The sequence below is a fragment of the Cricetulus griseus genome (assembly GCF_003668045.3).
Source record: "Cricetulus griseus strain 17A/GY chromosome 1 unlocalized genomic scaffold, alternate assembly CriGri-PICRH-1.0 chr1_0, whole genome shotgun sequence".
Lineage (NCBI taxonomy): Eukaryota > Metazoa > Chordata > Mammalia > Rodentia > Cricetidae > Cricetulus > Cricetulus griseus.
The window spans coordinates 127,744,735-127,763,538 of NW_023276806.1; the positions used below are offsets into that span (position 1 = coordinate 127,744,735).

The 18,804-nt window shown below is 37.6% G+C and overlaps 1 protein-coding gene across 1 annotated transcript in view; it reads left to right on the plus strand.

The window, feature by feature from the left end:
• Nucleotides 1-1,510: 1,510 nt before the first annotated feature.
• The window catches only part of Cpb1 (carboxypeptidase B1), a 29,295-nt gene continuing 12,001 nt past the window's right edge, over nucleotides 1,511-18,804 (plus strand). The window contains exons 1-9 of the mRNA XM_027391825.2: nucleotides 1,511-1,575; nucleotides 1,667-1,742; nucleotides 8,955-9,079; nucleotides 15,450-15,549; nucleotides 15,643-15,744; nucleotides 16,644-16,745; nucleotides 17,099-17,209; nucleotides 17,291-17,381; nucleotides 18,169-18,371. Coding sequence (XP_027247626.1) covers nucleotides 1,511-1,575; nucleotides 1,667-1,742; nucleotides 8,955-9,079; nucleotides 15,450-15,549; nucleotides 15,643-15,744; nucleotides 16,644-16,745; nucleotides 17,099-17,209; nucleotides 17,291-17,381; nucleotides 18,169-18,371 — 975 coding nt within the window. The remainder of the gene's footprint in view (nucleotides 1,576-1,666; nucleotides 1,743-8,954; nucleotides 9,080-15,449; nucleotides 15,550-15,642; nucleotides 15,745-16,643; nucleotides 16,746-17,098; nucleotides 17,210-17,290; nucleotides 17,382-18,168; nucleotides 18,372-18,804) is intronic.

The window sequence follows — 18,804 nt, forward strand, 5'->3', positions numbered from 1 at the left end:
TAAAACTGTAAGAAAACATAAAATTTCTATTCCTCTGAAGAAAACAATAACAAAAATATGAGCTTGTACTGAGAAGAAATATTTACAGCATAGGTTTCTAACAACAAACCTGTGTTCAGGGCCCATTAGATGGCTCAGAAGATAAAAGTCACCTGCCTGACCTTTATCCTCAGGGTTCTTCCACAGTGGAAGGAGAGGACAGACTCCTGAAAGTTATCATCTGACCTTGTGTACATTATGGCATGCACATATGTGTTCACACACATACACATACACAAATAAAACTTAAAAGAACATGCATTCAAGCTATATAAAGAAGGCTTATAAATGCATGTGCACATACACACACACACACACACACACACAGAGAGAGAGAGAGAGAGAGAGAGAGAGAGAGAGAGAAATGTAAAAGTACATGTATTCAAGATATGTAAAGAAGTCCTGCAAAGTAAATGAAGAGAAAAAGCAAGAAATGATTTTGTTTTCAAAAGAGTTCAGTAGATACTTCACAAAACTAGATTTATAAACTATCATTACACACATGAAAGGATGTTGAGCATTTTCAATTGTTGGGAAGAGACAAACCACAATAATTTTGAAATCACTTCAGAGTTACTAGAATTACCAAAATGAAAGATGACAAATGTAGAGAATTCAGAGTAGCTAGTCAAAGCTGAAATTCAACAAACACTGCAGTAAATTCTTGGTAGGATCATGTTAACCCAGCACCAAATGGAAGTATATGTCAACAAAAAGACTTGTGCAAAATGTTTGTCCAAGTTTTATTTATAGTAGCACAGTTGCAAATGATACAAGCATTCACTAACAAGAAAGCAGCCAGAAAAATTGGAGAATTCTCATACAGTGAAATGGTTCCTGTGAGTAGGAAGTTATGAATATTATAAACAAAAGATGATTAATCTCAGAAAACAAAAGAAGTTGTTATACAAAGGGATGATGTATATGGCACAGTCTCATTTACATGAAGCTTGAATGGGTAAAATTAATATAAAGCTAAAACCTTCAATAGTAATTGCTTGAAGGAAGTTTCAAAATAGGCAAGAGAAGGGGCTAATGGAACTTCTTAAGCTAGGAAATATCTTTGTTCTCAGAAGCCACAGTGAGGTTAATTATTAGGAGAGGTTAATTACTAGGAGGTATACATTTGCCAAAGCTTGCTAAGCATACTTGAATCTATCTGATTTACTGTATGTGGATCTCATTTCAAAATGAAAATGAAAAGACTACAATATGGATTTTACTTACACCCCCCACCAATGATTCTAGGTTTAATGTGCAAATTAGACCAACTGAACGTGAGATCATTTGCTCTTTCTACAGGTGTTGAGAAAGATAACTTCTTAGACTATATGTGTCTACCAAGGTAACTGTGCCAGGAAAATTGTTAATCAAGATCTGATAGTACCTTTTATTTTTTTAAATCTGGAGAAGAACATTCTGGATTATAAAAAGGTTGGCCCCAGCTTCCCAGTCCACCTAATCAGACACAATGTTGCTGCTACTGGCTCTGGTGAGTGTGGCCCTGGCTCATCCTTTTGAGGAGGACTTTGATGGGTAAGTCCATAATTCCTTAAAAAGCAAGTTTGTTAACTTTTGTACACATTACTGAAAGTTAAGTTTCTATTCATTATTTTCACAATTTAAGCAATCGGGTGTTCCGTGTCAGTGTACCTGATGAAGATCACGTCAACTTGATTCAGGAGCTGGCCAACACCAAGCAGGTAAAGTGACAGTTCTCTGCTTTACATTAACTTTAAAGCCTGATTTAGTCTGATTCTACCAAGGAGAAATGACATGAAATATTTCTTGCAGGATTTTTAGATGCAAGAAATAAAACTTGGAAAGTACTTAATGCCACAAAGCTTTCTTTTGCTGCTTAAATTAGATTGTAGCAAGCCTTGTAGTATTATAAATCCACACGACCTTTTAGAAGAGCTGACAGTGACAGCTAGATGAGTTGAATCTGTCTTGAAGGTCATAGTACATCTAACATGCAAGTCACTTCCCTTCCAAGACAAAGGAGAAAAGCGACCGATTTGGAAATGACTGAAAAACAGGCATTTGTCCATTTTGTCATTTCCGTAACTCATGTGTCATCTTTCCCTTTGATTTTCTTTCATTCCTAATCACAGAACTTGAATTTTCCTGACCTTTGCCTTAATGATATGACTTGAGGGAGAAAGGGAAGATAAAATTCATAAGTGATTTCCATACTATTCTTTTGTTTTAAAAAAATAAAACCATGCTACTCAAAAAAATTATACTTGGGGTTAGAATCTACATTTTCGTGTGTAGTGTGGCAACAATCTACTTCTGAGTACAAATAGTGCCACCTGGGTTAATGCTGTTTATTATTAAGTATATGTGCTAAAACAATCTCCTAGTTCTTAAGTGTCAGTCTGCCTGCCCATCCATCCATCCACCCATGTATCTATCCACCCATCCATTCATCTATTTATTATATGTCTATCATCTATGTGTATTTCTGTTTCAGCTTTTAAGGTAGGCATGGAAAAATGTTGTAAAAGGCAGAAAATGCCATAATCATAAAATGTGAAGTTTGATTTGAAAGAGAACATAAAGTCATCTACTCTGGCCTTTCTTTCAAATCTGGAATTTCCTCCTAGGAAGTAACATCCCTGCTTGCTAGCTTTGATTGGTGATTGCTTCTAAGGACAATAAGAACCCTTTACAAACCACCCTGTTGGTTTCCTATAGTACATCAGGAGGGAAGGTGCCTTCCTTTTGACCTTGACTCATTAGAAGCAACTGAGTCAGATATCAGTTATCCCTAAGGTTTGTCTTCTGTGTCTTTCTATCACCTCCCATTTTATTTGCTTACAGAGTCTGGAGCATTTTGGTCTCCTCGAGAGACAGTTCAATCTTCCCATTTCTTTCTGAAAATGTATCTTTCAGAATTGGCAGTGGGCCTCCAGGAACACCCTGGTGGATATATATGCTGCAGGGCTGTTGCTTGCCGTCATTGCCTAACAGACATTTATTACTGTGGTCTAACACACTTTTTCACACCTTAGGGATATTAGAACACACTCCACTTCGATTAAACTTGGGTCCAATAAGAATCATTTTTTTTCTCACACAAATCACCCTCAAACAAGTTGTCTCCTCTTTTCAGTGCTTTAACTAATTGGTTTTTCTTTTAATAAGATTTCAGGATTGTAGACTTGCTTTGCTAAAGTTTATACTTATGGCCTGTTTTGAAAATGCTGAAATCCTTTGAATGATATCAGATCCTCTAGGACAGGAGTTACAGATGGTAGTGAACTACCATGTGGGTACTGGGAATCAGTCCCAGGTCCTCTGAATGCTCTTCACCTCTGAGACACCTATCTAGCACCTCTGGCATGTCTTCTTGATTTATGTTTCTCATAGGTGAGGAAAATGTTGAATTGGGGGTCCACACAGAGAGACCTTCATTACAGTTCATTCAGTCAGTATGTATTTATCATCAATGTACCATGTAGCACATTTTAAAAATCAAGGTGGTTCATCAGCTTGCTCTCCTTAGGATAATGTGGTGATATCTTGTTTGTACAAACAACACTTGTCTGAAAGTCAGAGAATGGAACTTGCCACTAGTTAGCCATAGAGGTCTGGAGGTCTGTACAGACAGACAGGAGGTGAGGTAGCTGGGTAGAAACAGAATATAAGCAGGGAGAAACAGGAACTCACTGTCTTGTTTGCTGAGACGCTAAGGAGGCAAGGTGTGCTGTGGCTTGCTCCTTCTCTCGGATCTCTCAGCATTTTCCTTTATATATGACTCCAGATTTTTATTTACTTAGACCCACTAAGAACTCCATTTGCAAGTATGTTCAACTACCTTATGTAAGTGGGGTGGTATCTAGAGACAGCACTGTGTGGCTTTCTGGTTTATGAAACAGCATATCAGGACAGACACTTCTCAGATACTTCTAAGATCAAGATTTTACCAAGTTAGTAGCTGGATCTTCCAATTATCAGACTAAGTTAACTGGGCCTTCAACCCATGCTACCTCCCAGGGATCAGTCTTCCATTTCTGAGCATTCATGGTCCATCTGCTTCCAGTTGGCTCTGCAGCTTTTTGGCATCAATGCCAGGTCCCAGTGGTTATCACTTCTGCTTCATCTATTTCCCAAAGAACTCCTCCACTCCCCAGTAAGCTCCTGGAACATTTTTATTTCTCATTACGGCAATGCTACCTGCCATGTTGTTTTAGTCATCTAAATTCTCCTATTTCATCATGGTCAAGCAGAGGGACTGGTCCAGAAACTAAACCAATTGTAGCCATGTGCTTCTCTCTGCACCTCACCTTCCCCATTTGTGATGGTAGTAATGCTATCTCCTTAGAGGGCGGTTGCAAGAGTTCAAATATGAATCTAAGTATGCCACCTGGAAATAATTAGGAAGAACCATGTAACTATTTGATGGCTGCTGTTATTGGATTGAGCTTTTGAATACAATTCCCATGACAGTATAGTCACTTCTTTCCTCATCTACCTTGAACCTCAGTGTTCTCTTTGGAAATTGAAAAATCTTGGAAAAGGTGGAAGCCATTGGAGAGGTAAATGTGCCAGCTCTCCTGCAGCTCTGGCAGCACACTTGCCACTCTAGCTCCACACAGAAAGGTGCATGCTTCTCCCTTATGTTTTTCTTTATTTCCAAAATAAATTTTCAAAAGGTTTAAATCCTCTTTAGTGATCATGTGGGCGCAGTGTATTCTGGGATGTAGCCTTCCTGATAAGATCATCAAAGGGGCATCTCGTCTTTTTATTTATCCTTGGCCAGTATGTCCTTCCTCCCAGCTTTTGAACGTGTCCTTTTAAGAGATGGGTGTATTGAAGGATCAGAGATGCACTGTGCTTCAGCACTCGCTCTTGTCATCTGTGACTACAGAGGAGGGGTTTTATTGTACCACTTGCAGTCACATTATAATGTGACTGGCCCTCTCAATCAAGATATTTAGAGTGACATTAACTCTATCCTCTGGGTTTTCTTGGATTCTCATTCTGGAGTTTTAAGTATATATTCCTATGTCTGAAGTAACATTATCATTACATCTTTTATTATTGACATATCAGAAAGTTCCTTCCTGCTATCTGAATTAGGCCTACAGTAGAAGTTGCTTTACTTTCAAACAAATGGGGGAAAAGGCCTCAAGATAATGAGAGACCTACTAGGTGTCTGACTCCCAATCACTCACAGTGTGAAACAAATCTGTGCATATTTGTGAAAACTCCAACTCCCCAGTATCAATAATTTTTCTTTTATCTGACAAACTTACCTCCCAAAGAATCTAACAGGAAAGACAGGGACTCATGTAGGCCAGGCTCACCGTGAATATGCTATGTAGCAGAGGATGGCTTCGGATTTCGTATCTTCCTGCTTTCACCTTCCAAGCACTGATATTGCAGGCATTTGCAGTCGTGTACAGCTTTATGCAGTGCAGGAGACCAGATCCTGGGCTTTCTGTCTGGGCAAACTGTACCAACTGATATGTTACTTTATCTTGCCTTTGTGTTAGTCCAGTGTGGTATTTAATAAGGACTCAAGTTACACACCATCTGGCCGACTAGATTTATATTCTCACAAGATTATTACTTAAAAAAATTAGTCCTTTATAACCCAACAAATGTTTCTTGTGGATCTCCGTCACTCAGTGCCCTATAATATAATGTTATAATTTTAGTTTCATAACACTGGCCCATCTAGCTCAATTTCTCACATTATGTATCATACATTTTACCTCACTTCCCTGTTTCTCATTCACAAGTTACTCTTATTACTGACATTTACCCTCCCTCCTTATGCTATTATTTGAGATTCTCATTTGTAACCACTTGGCGATTGGTAATTGCTGTGGGGATGCAGTGCTCATCCTGCTTTCCTGGTTTCTATGAAGCAATGGGTCTGTTTCCAGGACCACAGGTCTGCATCATACTTATAGGGCTCCACATGGGTGGATGTTAACCATACCAATTTTCTCTATGTCAAAGGGAATGTTTTGGTGTTTTGTTTTGTTTTGCAGGGCTAGGTATCAGATCCAGTCCAGAGCTTTCCCTATAGTAGGCAAGCAGTCTAACACTGTGTTGTACATTTAGCCCTTCAAATTAAAATGTTGAACAGCCTCAAATTAGGCCTGCAAGTTTTGTCAAATATTATAAAAAGCCCTTTTAAAGAATCAAACATTCTTATAGCAGAAGTTCAAGGAAAGTTACACAGACACATATAGTGTTTCAATATTTGGCAGAGCTGGGAAAATAAGTGGGGAAGTCAGAAAAGGTAATTTATAGGTTCATAACAGAAAGAGAGGTTGTACTAGAACCATCCTCAAACACATTATGCAGGCATTTGTTACTCTGAGTGGACAGTTAACATCTTGATAAATACTCTTCCAGAATAGACTCTAATTCAAGATTGAAAGAAAAACAGCTCATTTGAAAGTGCAGTGAGTACCATGAAAACGCAGGAAAGGGGTGATAATGAGAAGGGAACATAGTCAATGCAGCACTATTAAACCACTGCCGCAAAGGGTTATTGGGGCATAAACCACAAAGAATCTCCAGGAAATGGTACAAACCACATTTTCTAAAATTATCCCACCCATGAGGTTAATGGGTTGGAAACCTAGAGTTATTTCCTAGTGTCATATGATCTGTAAGTTCCCAGAGTTATTTATGCGGCACCCCATGTCTACCTGGAGCACATACTTGGCTTTTCCTGGTTCTGGAGAAAAACACCTCAAGAGAAAATACATACCTCTTGAAAGTGAGGTCCTCAGACACTAAATGATCCCAGTAATTATGAATGAGACAGGCACTGTCAATGTTGGCTACAGACACTTTGAGGACTCCAGTGTTAAATCCCTGTGTCTACAACTGAGATGATATTGGAATGTCAGGAACATAAATTTAAATCTAATGTTCAAAAATGGACCTTCTCTTCCATCTTCATTGCTTTTGTCTTTCTAGTGCTGGCTTTGTCACTACACCCCAGCTTCCTCTGTGTCTGCTGTGGTGGTCTACCTTTATACTGTTAACACTATCATTTTAGCTTCAGTCTGTGTCTTCCCTACTTCAACTCTCTGTTACACTCTTTAACCAATCCTTTACTACCTACAAATAAAGTATTCTGTCAACTGTCTGTTATACCATACTTACACTCTTCTTCTAGGATCCTTCTGGTTGGAATCACATGTACTTCTGTTGACCTGGCATCCTTTGCAGCCCCCACAATGGCTCAGTATCCACTGGACTTGTACAGTGTTTTCAAGTTCAGCAGGGCCAGCTATAGTTACTAGATTCCATGCAAGTACACCAGAAATTTGGTCACCTTAAAACCTTGCCTCCTAAGTTTCTGGTGCACAGTCTCCAAATCTGCCCAGTTTTCCCTACAAGTTTCCCAGAAATGGTCCCAAGTCTCACCAGAAGTCACATTTGTGTCCTGAGCCTAGCTCACAAACATCAAGACAGGTATTGGATGAAACACAGTGGCAAAGAAATACCCAATGTCATATTTATCTCAGGCTTCTATGCTTTTGCTCAATGTAAAGAAGAAATAGAAAAACATATGTACAAGAAGCAGTAGAACCTAGTTGATATGTTTCCATAAAAATAGATATGTGTGTTGATATACCCGTAAATAAAAACAATAGAATAGTCAAATATGTCAGCCACACTATTATTTCCTACTTAACTTCATCTCAAGAAGACAAAAGTCATATTTGAATCACCCAATACTGTGTCACCAACCTGAAGCCCATTATGTAATAAGTCTAATAAGCTGTAATAACAGCTAATGAATAAGACAGGAATCTCAGTATACTACTGGACAACCAAGAGTATTTTGTTTCTGGCCACACTGGAGAACACATCAGGAGGATGCTCTTGGGCTCATATTACTGTGACTTTCACAGAAATAAGTTCTAAGATTTTGAAAATGTGTCTACTTAAGTAAAGGGAGGCTCAATTTCTCTCTACTAACTTTTTGGTCTGTAGTGTATTCATTATCACTCAGCAGCTTTACCCATTACCATAGAGATGGCTATCATAATATAATAAGCAAGTGTTCCATAAAATTGAAAAACAGAAAAGGGCAGCTAGAGAATGATGTAATAAACTAGTATTATGAGGAACAATTATGTTCTTCATGATTCTTGCTAATCAGTGTTTTAATTTGGCATATATGTCCGTGCATTTGTGCATGAGGGTATATGTGTTTGTGATAATTCTGTATATGTGTATAAGGTATATGTACACCTATGCTTGCCGTTTTTGTATATATAGCCATCTGTACACACAGAAGCCAGAGTGGATGTCAGATATCCCACCTGTCATTCTCTACCTTATTCCCTTGTGACAGGATTTTTCACTGAACCTGGAGTGCAGAAGGTATCCAGCAAATAATCTTCCTGTCTTTGCCCCTCTCTGGCCCTCACTAAGCACTGAGGTTATTGGTGTGTGCAAGCCCACTCAGCTTGGTTTTGTAGCATGTGACCTCGGCGTTTGAATTCAAGCCTTCATACTTATGCAGCAAACACGCTTACACACAAAACCATCTCCCCAGCATTGTAGACATTTCTATTGACATATAACTCGATAGTTCTTAGTAATTCAAAGGAGATATTTATAAGAGATTTCCTGAATGATTTAAGTTTTTTATATTTATTTATTTAATATATATGAGTGACCTGTCTTTATGCATACCAGAAGATCAAATCAAATCTTATTACGGATAGGTATAATCCACCATGTGGTTGCTGGGAATTGAACTCAAGACCTCTTGAAGAGCAGCCAGTGCTCTTAACCACTGAACCATTTCTCCAGCCCATGATTTAAGTTTTAAGATAATTGTTTTGAGTAGAGAAATCATGTGCACTCAAATCCTAATTCGTTGTTGAACTATAGATGTTTATTTCATATGCCTTTTTATTCAGATTGATTTCTGGAAACCAGATTCTGCTGTACAAGTGAAACCTCTCACTTCAGTTGACTTTCATGTTAAAGCAGAAGATGTTGCCACTGTGGAGGACTTTCTGGAGAAGAATGAATTTCATTATGAGTAAGTTTATGCTTTATAGCTATCAAAATTCTCTCCCCTTTTTACTAAGTCTGTGAATAACCCATGGGGACCTAAAATGAGAAGAAGACCATGTTTCTCCCCACACAAAGATGTAATGGCAGAGCTGGCACCAGATTAAGATATAATGACTTTTGTACTCAGTTATTGCTCTAGTGAAATGTTTTATGGTCTCAAACCAGCCAAATATGTGACCTACCCTACCTTAAAAAATGATATAGAGAGTCAAGGCCAAGCCATGTACACTGTTACCATCTGTTCATAGTTTTATCCTCAACTCCTCTCTCTGAGTGTCCAACCATACCTCTTGTGGGCAGTGAGGGCTCCTCGTGTTCCTGTAGTTTAAGTCTAGAGAAAACATACCCTTTTAAAAGACCCCACCACTGGTATCAGGAGATGTGAAGAAGAGTCAAAAGAAAAAAACATGAACTCTAAATAACAAGAGAGGAGTTGGATAAACTGTTAGATTGTTCTCCCCAAATATTACATTGTTGTGTCTATATCATTTAAGTGAGAATACCCTTTTAAGAAGAGAAAGTTGTCCATTGGCTGACACCCCCAAATAGATATTAAGTGTTTGGCTGATTAGACACAGGAAGAGTGGCTAGGACTTTACATCCATTAGAAGAGGATAAATTTCAAGTTAGGGATTGTGTAAGATTAATGTCTCTTTATTCAAGAAGACACCAAGGCAAAACACAGGCCAGAGCTAGGTTATCGAACCCAGCAAGCATGGCCAGAACAAAAAGAGGGCCAGGGTCCCCACGTGCAGCCCCTTAAGAAGCTCCCTTACGTCACCCTGGCTTTCCTTCACCACGCCCTTATGGGCGAGTCCCGGGTCCACCTGGTACCTGTCCCAGGACTATTGGGCGGGGCTAGGGTGTCTCCCTACAGGATTGCAGTGGTATAAAATAGTTATTAGAAAAAAACAGAACACTGTGGATTGAGCAGAATGAATGAAATTTATGCCTCAGGGATGGATGATCAATGAAATGAGGCTTTGGTTGAGAACTGAAGGGTGTTTAGAGATCAACTAGACAACAACATGGAAAGCCATACTCTAGGTAGAGAACAGATGGCATGCTATGGCTTAAAGTTAAGAGAGAACATGCTCAGTGGCATCTACAAGAAAGGAAGGGAGTGCTTCCTTCAGGGGTGGCTCAAGAAGGAACAAAAGGAACTTGAGTCCTTTTGTAGGATGTTCAAAAGTTTATCCAGAAATCCCTGATCACACTGCATTACATTTTGAGAAAATATGATATACACTATTTTACCATCAAAAATTACTTTGTTGGGGTTTTTGCATCTTAAAATGCAGAAAATAGTATCTAGGTCAAGGAACATGTCAGAAGTCAACTATAAAACTTGTGCCATCATCAGAAGTGGCATAGACATCTAGGAAATGCTTTTAGGGAATCCAAACCAGAGCCTGTCATTGCCTCTGCAACTTCTTGGCATGAGACCTTAAGATCTGCTTAAGTTTCCCAAGCCTCAGTTTCCTAATGTACGGGATGAGGGTGTAATGAAGAAAGATGACAGTGATAAACATGCTATTAAATTGCACTTATAATCTTACTATCACTGCAAGTTCTGCTCTGGTTTACTGTTGTACAAAGAGGGAAGATTCACTTGCCTTTATATTGACTTATTTATTTAAGCATTGTGTGTGTGTGTGTGTGTGTGTGTGAGAGAGAGAGAGAGAGAGAGAGAGAGAGAGAGAGAGAGAGAGAGTGGGTTTGTATACATGAGTTCATTGCCTACAGAGGCCAGAAAAGGCTGTCAAATCCTCTGCAATTGGAGTTACTGGCTGTTGTAGACATCCTGATGTGGGTGTGGGAACTAAACTCAGGTCTTCTAGAAGAAAAATGACTGCTATAAACTGCTGAGCATCTCTCCAGCCCAATATGGTATCCATTTAAAGATATCACAAGACTACAACGTTTTGTTCTTATCATGCCTTATCTCACTTAGCCCTCTGGCCCTTACTGAAGAAAGTATCAACATGCTACCTTAAGCAGGCTATCTTTTAAAAAGCAAAATATAACCTTGTAAATTGCAAATTAAGAGTCATGTCTGATTTTTTTGTTCTTATAATATACCAAAGACTTCTAAATTCTCAGTTTTAATAACTTGCTTAAGTTTCTATATAATTCTTCCAGAAAAAACAAGGTGCAGTGACTGTGAACTATACCAGTAGAGACCAAAAGGATGTCTTGATTCTGTTCACATATTATGTCAGTGAAATGATTCCAACCCCTGTCAGTCCTCATCAACAGCACAAAGTAGAAGATTCCCTTCCTTTTTCTAGTGGCAGACTTCATGCACTTATGGGTGCATGTTGTCTTGTGCAGTATAGAGTATTCCTTGTTAATGTTTGCATCTCTGCTGAGAATATTGAAGCATATGATTTTCCAAATAATAAATAAGGCCCTAGGAGTCCTAGATTATCACTCCATCAATAACTATGTGAGTCACAAGCAGTCCTTACATACCGTTATTACTTCAGAGGTTAATTCGTGTCAGCTAGTTTCTCACAGGCATTAACTTACAGTTAAAATTTTTGCATATACAGAGACCATTGGCTGCACACGTTTCACTAAAATATGGTTCGTATCTGTTCAATGGATTACACACTCTTCACTATGACTTGTATTATTCAGCAATTCCAGTCATATCTTGAGTTATCATGGGACAAATTTTAAAATGTGTACATAAAAAAAGATAAACTGTAGTTCCAAATGCCAAGATTGTATCCTTAAATTCAGAAAGATTTGGAATTGGATAGTTCTGTCCCTTAGATTCCAGTCTGAAGCTAAGTTGACAGAACCCTTTGGTGGTCAGTTCTCTGCATGATCCTTTCTTATAGAGTCCCAAAAGGTTGTCTCTCCCCTAATTCAAATCAGAGTGAGATGGAATGCTGCTAACTGCCTGGACCAACATTTTTTCTACATATTGAAAAATTGTGCAGGGCTGGAGAGATGGCTCAGCAGTTAAGAGCATTAGCTGCTCTTGCAGGGGACTGAGCATTTAATTTCCAGTTCCCAGATAATGACTCAAAACTATCTGTAACTCCAGTTCCAAGAGATACAATGCCTTCTTCTGTTCTTCATGGGTACTACATGCAAATGGTGCATAGACATACATACAGGCAAGCCACTCACACACATATTTTTTTTTAAATCTTTAAAAAAGAATTGTGCAGGCAAGTATCTTTGAATAACAATGGCCACATATTAGTGATTTAATAGTCCACTTTCCAGAATCCACGGCAGGAGGAGGGGGAGGTAAAACTGAACATGTCTCCCTTTCCTTTCCAACTATAATGTTCTGTACTTTACTGAGAGTCACGGTCATCTAATTTGCTTGCACATTTCAAAAAATAAAAAGGAAATTAGATGGCACCACCATAAAAGATGTATGAAAGTATGTGTGTGTGTGTGTGTGTGTATTTTTAGAGCCACAATGATGCCCTCACTATTTTAAGAAGAAATGTTTTAAGCTTTTACAATAGTAGCTAATTGTTTATAATAAAATTTTGTAATACAGCTAAGTAGTTCTTTGTTCTAAGTCTAATAAAACCAACATACTACAAGGATTCAAGGGATAGTTTGAGGTGAACCCCAGCCTCTAGTCAGTAAGCATTGCATTTCAATCTGATCAACAGTATCCAATTCCCAATGTAAGGATAAAGCCTTGGATGAAATGCTACAATTTATCTTTCTTTGTGCACAGATTTTTAAAATTTGCTCCATAGTTCAAGATCTGAATAAAATTGCTAAAGGATAAATGTCTTCCAATGTTCTTTCCCATGTTGTAAAGGGCTATTTTTATTATTGAGTATTATCTTTAATTTAAACTGTTTCTTTAATACTTCATTGTCTGTATTATTAATAAAAATGTTGGCTAACACAGTAAGAACTCCAAAAGAATATCTCTTTCTGCAATAGAACACGAGCAGAAGCCTTTCATAGTTGTTAAGTTTTCTCTAAGTCATTTGAACTTGAGGCTGGCTGTGTTAAAAGGATAGCTACATGTAAGTGCTGTAGCCTCCACCCAACACTGTTTGCTGAATATCAGCAATGGCCATAATTATTTAAATAAGAAATGTCTACTGAAAGTCTTAAGGCTATGAAATGCCAAGGAGCAATTAACTTATGATATGTTTTCCCCAGATACCCAGTGAGAAGTCGTGTAACTTACATATTTTGTAGCACATCTTATGTATAAAGAACTAGGGATACAGCTCAACTGTATGTTCACCTTGCATGTACAAGACCCTGGGCTCAGGCCCAACCACTAAGAAAATAAAAAGTTAAAGTATACATCACCTGCCATTTCTACTGGATCCTTCTTCTATTCCAAGAATTTCATCTTGTTTGGCAGGATTTGTTCTTGCTATTGGATGATACTGAAATAGAACTGTTTTCTTAGTTTTCTGTCAGTTTTTTGGTTTTGGTTTTAAGATTTTTGTTTTGTGTTTTTTGTTTGTGTTTGAACAAACCAAAAAATGTTTGTTTGTATCCTTGAAGATCATTTCCTCAATCTTTTTCTAGCTGAAGATTTAGTATTTCTGTTTTCCTATTTTATAAAGGTTTTAAACAAAGAGGTTTTTTTTTTTTACTTTTGAAGACATTTAAATAACAAAGGACAATGGGTTTTACTACATCTCAGAATTGAAAGGGTGTTGAGTATCCCCTCTCAAATCATAAAATTAAGGCCCAGGGATTACACGATTTTTCCAAAGTCAATACATAAAATGAGCCAAACCACTACTTTGACCTTTCTATTCCTGACTAATGATTCCTTCTACTTTCTTTTAAATTTTTGCCCTTCTAGTTAAGATGTTGAATATAAAGAAAGTACGTATAATAGCAATTTCCTCAAATGTCTTCAACCTCATCCCCAAGTTATTGAAAGCGAGGAGTCATTTGCCATAGCTGGCTTTGGAAATGGAGGAGGTAACCATAGCCAAGGAATTCAGGCAGCCAGGAGCTGCCAAAGGCTCATCAGGATCAATTCTTTCCTAGTTGATCCTGACAGAAACATATCTACACTGATATCTTCCTCCCAGTCCAGTGAGACCTGTGTGGGACTCTTAACCTCCAGAATCGTACATTCATTAAGAGACCTATGCTCCTCTAAGCTACTAAGTTTGGGATGGATCACAGAATACTAACTCACTAACAAGGTTTTGATGATTATTCCAAAGAAAACTTCTTTGCTGAGATAAACTCTAAGATTTGTTTCTTTTCCTCTTTTAAATATTAAGAGAGTTAAGTTGTAAGAAAGAATTTACTAAGAACTCAAATAAGTCTTTAGGATTAATTTATTTCATTTTCTACAAACAGGCACATACTCATACCCAAATTCACCAAATGGAGGGAGACTTACATGGGAAGTTCAGAGGTACCCTTGGGTCCAAGGGATGAAAAGAAGACTTTTGATGTGTGTCTGCAATTCTCTCATGTCAGATAAAAACCACTGGAAAGCTTAACTGTAAATGACAGAAGTTTTGCAAACTGACCTTGTTCTGGAATATTCAGAGATTAGGGACATCAATGCTCAGATGTTTTTCCCTTTCAAGCACACTTCCCCTCCAAAACAATAATGGGAGATAAAGATAAATGCACATGCACACATTCATACACACATACATAAGAAGTTTCTTCTCAACTGAATTTATAGGAATAAGCAGGCCTCAAGGGTTCTGTCTCTCTAGTTTTAGTATTGCCTTGCTGAAGAGCTGTTATTAGATTATCAGGTCAACCAAACAGCAAAGAAGACACTAGTTCTTTAAACTCAGTGTCTTTTTACCTGATAAATACTTAATGCTATAATATTTTTGAATTTTCAATAGTAAGTTGTTTTCCTAAAACTCTGAAGACTGGCCCTCAGTGATCCTCACATTACAATGGTGGTAGTGAGTAGGTTTCTGGGACATGGAGCTTTCAGTGCTAAAATCAGTAAAATGCCTGAGGTTTAAAAAATAAAATAAAATAAATATGACTAGGATATGTATTGTTGTGTGGATGCCCATGACCCTGAGGCAAATGTCTCGATATCAAAGGAAGCCATTTCTGTGTTTAGTTCACTAAAATATGTGAGGGATGGGCCCTTAAGATCCCATCATACTCATGCTCCTCAAGGTCCTCAACGTCTCACTTTCTGGAATTGGCAATAAAATCTTCCTTAAGTAGTTCAGCTTGAAGAGCCTCAGAAACAGTCAGAAGACAATATGTGAGTCAATGGGATGCCCTGCAGCATCTGTTAAAGCTGTGGCTCTCGCCTACATGTGTATTCCCTGAGAGAGAATATGTTCATACTCAGAAACATCCCCCTTTGACTCATACAGGGTATTGATAAGCAACGTGAAAAATCTTGTGGAAGCCCAGTTTGATAGCCACACCCGTGCAACTGGACACAGTTACACCAAGTATAACAACTGGGAAAAGGTATGGGATGCCCCTGAATCTGATCCTGTTTCCGGGGGCTTGGAGTTTGAACTATCAATATCACATTAATCCAAGAATGATTCCCTTTGGTAGATAGAGGCTTGGATTCAACAAATTGCCAGCGAGAATCCACAACTCATCTCTCAGAGCACCATTGGAACCACATTTGAAGGACGTAACATTTATCTCCTCAAGGTAACAGTTTTTAAACATGACCTGGGTGGTTTAAATCAATGAATTCTGATTCACTAGCATCTGTTTCGTAGGCGTGTTTATCTAAAAGAAAAAAAAAAAAACTCTATAGCTCAGACTCCTTGGATTGTTTATTCTATGTGCATTTTTCACATAATCACTTGTGTGAAAAATCTAGTAAAATAAGAGACAACTTTTTTTTAACTTCAAAAGGTTTATTGAATCAAATGCTACCAATAAATGGACCAAAATAATACAGGAATAAGTTTTTACAAATTCCATATGTTGACACTGCTACCTACTTGACTAATCAAAAATATTAAGTGAATAAGAGACGTCTTATAAATGTTACCACTTCCCTGTCAGAAACATAAATGATGAAATGCTCCTCTTCCAGAAATGGTTTCCAAGTTTGTTTGCAAGTTGCAAGAAGCTGTGGGAAGTCATCTGACAGGCTAGTCTCATTCATTAGACCCCATTACAATGAGCTTCACAGCTTGTTACCTTCATCCTCAGAGCCACTTTTGTCCTGCAATTCCAGTGGCAAAATGAAAAGATGAGAAATAAATGGAGAAAAGAACATTTTTCATAAAATTAGCAACAATCATCATAATTAGTTATAATTAATCATCTGATTTTCACAGCCACATCACCTAATAACAGTAGCTAAGAATAAGTGTTACAGGAATATAGTTGCGCAGGGTAATCAAGCTTCTTGTGGCAATGAAGGCTTGATAAGCCTAATAATAATGCAAGCTTTCAAGTTACACCCAGAGATTCTTCAGAGACAAGAACAGTTTGAGTGTTGTTAGGTTTCACCTTTGAGTCCAAAAGGAGTGGATGTTAATCCCTGTGTGCCATGTGGTGAATCACATTTCTCCTTTTCTTTTTGTTCATAATAGGTTGGCAAAGCTAAACCCAATAAGCCTGCCATCTTCATTGATTGTGGTTTCCATGCAAGAGAGTGGATTTCTCCTGCATTCTGTCAGTGGTTTGTAAAAGAGGTGTGTCCACAAAATAATTTGGCTTTTTTTGGTTGGAAGACTTTTGATGACTGCTTCTATTTCATTGGTGGTTATAGGTCTTTTTAAATTGCTTATCTGTTCTTGAGTTTAAAAATTTAAAATCTTATATTGATATGCTTTTAAAATAGAAGAATTTATTATGTAAAACCTATTTTTTTGTTCAAAGAACTTCTGAATTAATTTCCAATGCCTTATCCAAGAAATCCCAGGGAAAATTTGAATTTAAATGTAGGCTAGCCAAGGAGGCAGAGAACCCTGCATCCAGGTCATGTAAATTTTGATAGCATCATCCCTTCCATCCCATGAAATTCCCCATTGTTCTTCATTTACAGGCTGTCCGAACCTATGAACAAGAGATCCACATGAAACAGCTTCTTGATGAATTGGACTTTTATGTTCTGCCTGTGGTCAACATTGATGGCTATGTCTACACCTGGACTAAGGTACAAGAACTCAGAAGGACTTATGAAATTACACCAGTTACTTCCTGTGGTTTTTTATCTAACTATGTAATCTACTTTCAGAGCCGAATGTGGAGAAAGACTCGCTCTACTCGGGCTGGAAGTAGCTGCGTGGGTGTAGACCCTAACAGAAATTTTAATGCTGGTTGGTGTGGTGAGTATCTGTCTGGCTAACCACTTTGCAGGCAGCACTAAAAAGTGTAAGAGGTAAAGTAGCATAAGAAAACAATAGGGCAATATTCAAACCAAGAAAAACTACAAAGTTTTATGTTTTAGAATTTTAACTTTCTCAAAGCACAGAAAATAGTTTATTGATTCATTTGATTAAGATATATGGGCAAAGCTCTGTGTTGTAATCCCAGCTATGGTAAATTCTGGAAATGCTCAATTGATACAACTGACACAATCCAACAATATGAGAAGTATATTTATAGAATCAGTCTAACAGCCATTTAGACACAGGTATTTAAAAAATCATTGAAAGAAAATTCTGATATAATTAAATGATCATAATAGCAGGATTGTCTTCATAAATATTATTAAGTATTCCATCATAATAATTTTCCTATACTGTCTATATTATATACATATATACAGTACAGACTGAAGTATAGTCGGAACACAGGGATACTACTTGTCTTCATAAATATGGATGTTTAAAAGGGCCTATAGCAAAGAGATATTAGTAATTTCATGTGTCATTTCTTATTATATCAGCTTAAAAACATACCATCCTAATACATGCATAGATAGATAAATAGATGAAAGACAGATACTTAGTTGGCAGGCAGATAAGAAACCAAAAATAATTGTTAAAGAATCCTGAGAAAATGCCTTGTATTATTTAACTTCCTAATTTGGAAATCTGAAACACCTAACATCTACTATGAAAACTTCAGTAGGCAATCACTGGCCACTAATAGGAATATACATTTCTGCAGAAGTGGGAGCTTCTCGGAGTCCCTGCTCTGACACTTACTGTGGACCAGCTGCAGAATCTGAAAAGGAGACCAAGGCCCTCGCAGATTTCATCCGCAAGAACCTCTCCTCTATCAAGGCCTATCTGACTATTCACTCATACTCTCAGTTATTGCTCTACCCTTACTCCTATGCAAATAAGCTGCCTGCGAACTATGAGGAATTGGTGAGTGGGTACAATGGGAGGGAGACTATTTCAGTATTGAAACTTTTTATTAATTCTGAAAGAAGTTGTCAGAACAATTTCTGGAAGTTCTCTTATTAGTTTAAGGAGTAGTGTGTGTGTGTGTGTGTGTGTATGTGTGTGATATATATATATATATATATATATATATATATATATATATATTAAGGAATTGAATTTTCTGAATAAATTGAATGAAAGAAATGGAATTTTGATACAGGGAACAATCTCCAATGAATGTGATTTATTTACTAATATTCAAAACGACGGCAGTTCCATTTAGCTTTACCACAATAGTGATTGTATTAATTACTGTCCTATTACTGTGATAAACTACCCTGACAAAAAGCAAGCTAAGGGAAAAGAGATTTATTTTGTCTTATGGTTCCAGAGGAAATGAAGTTCATTGTGGCAG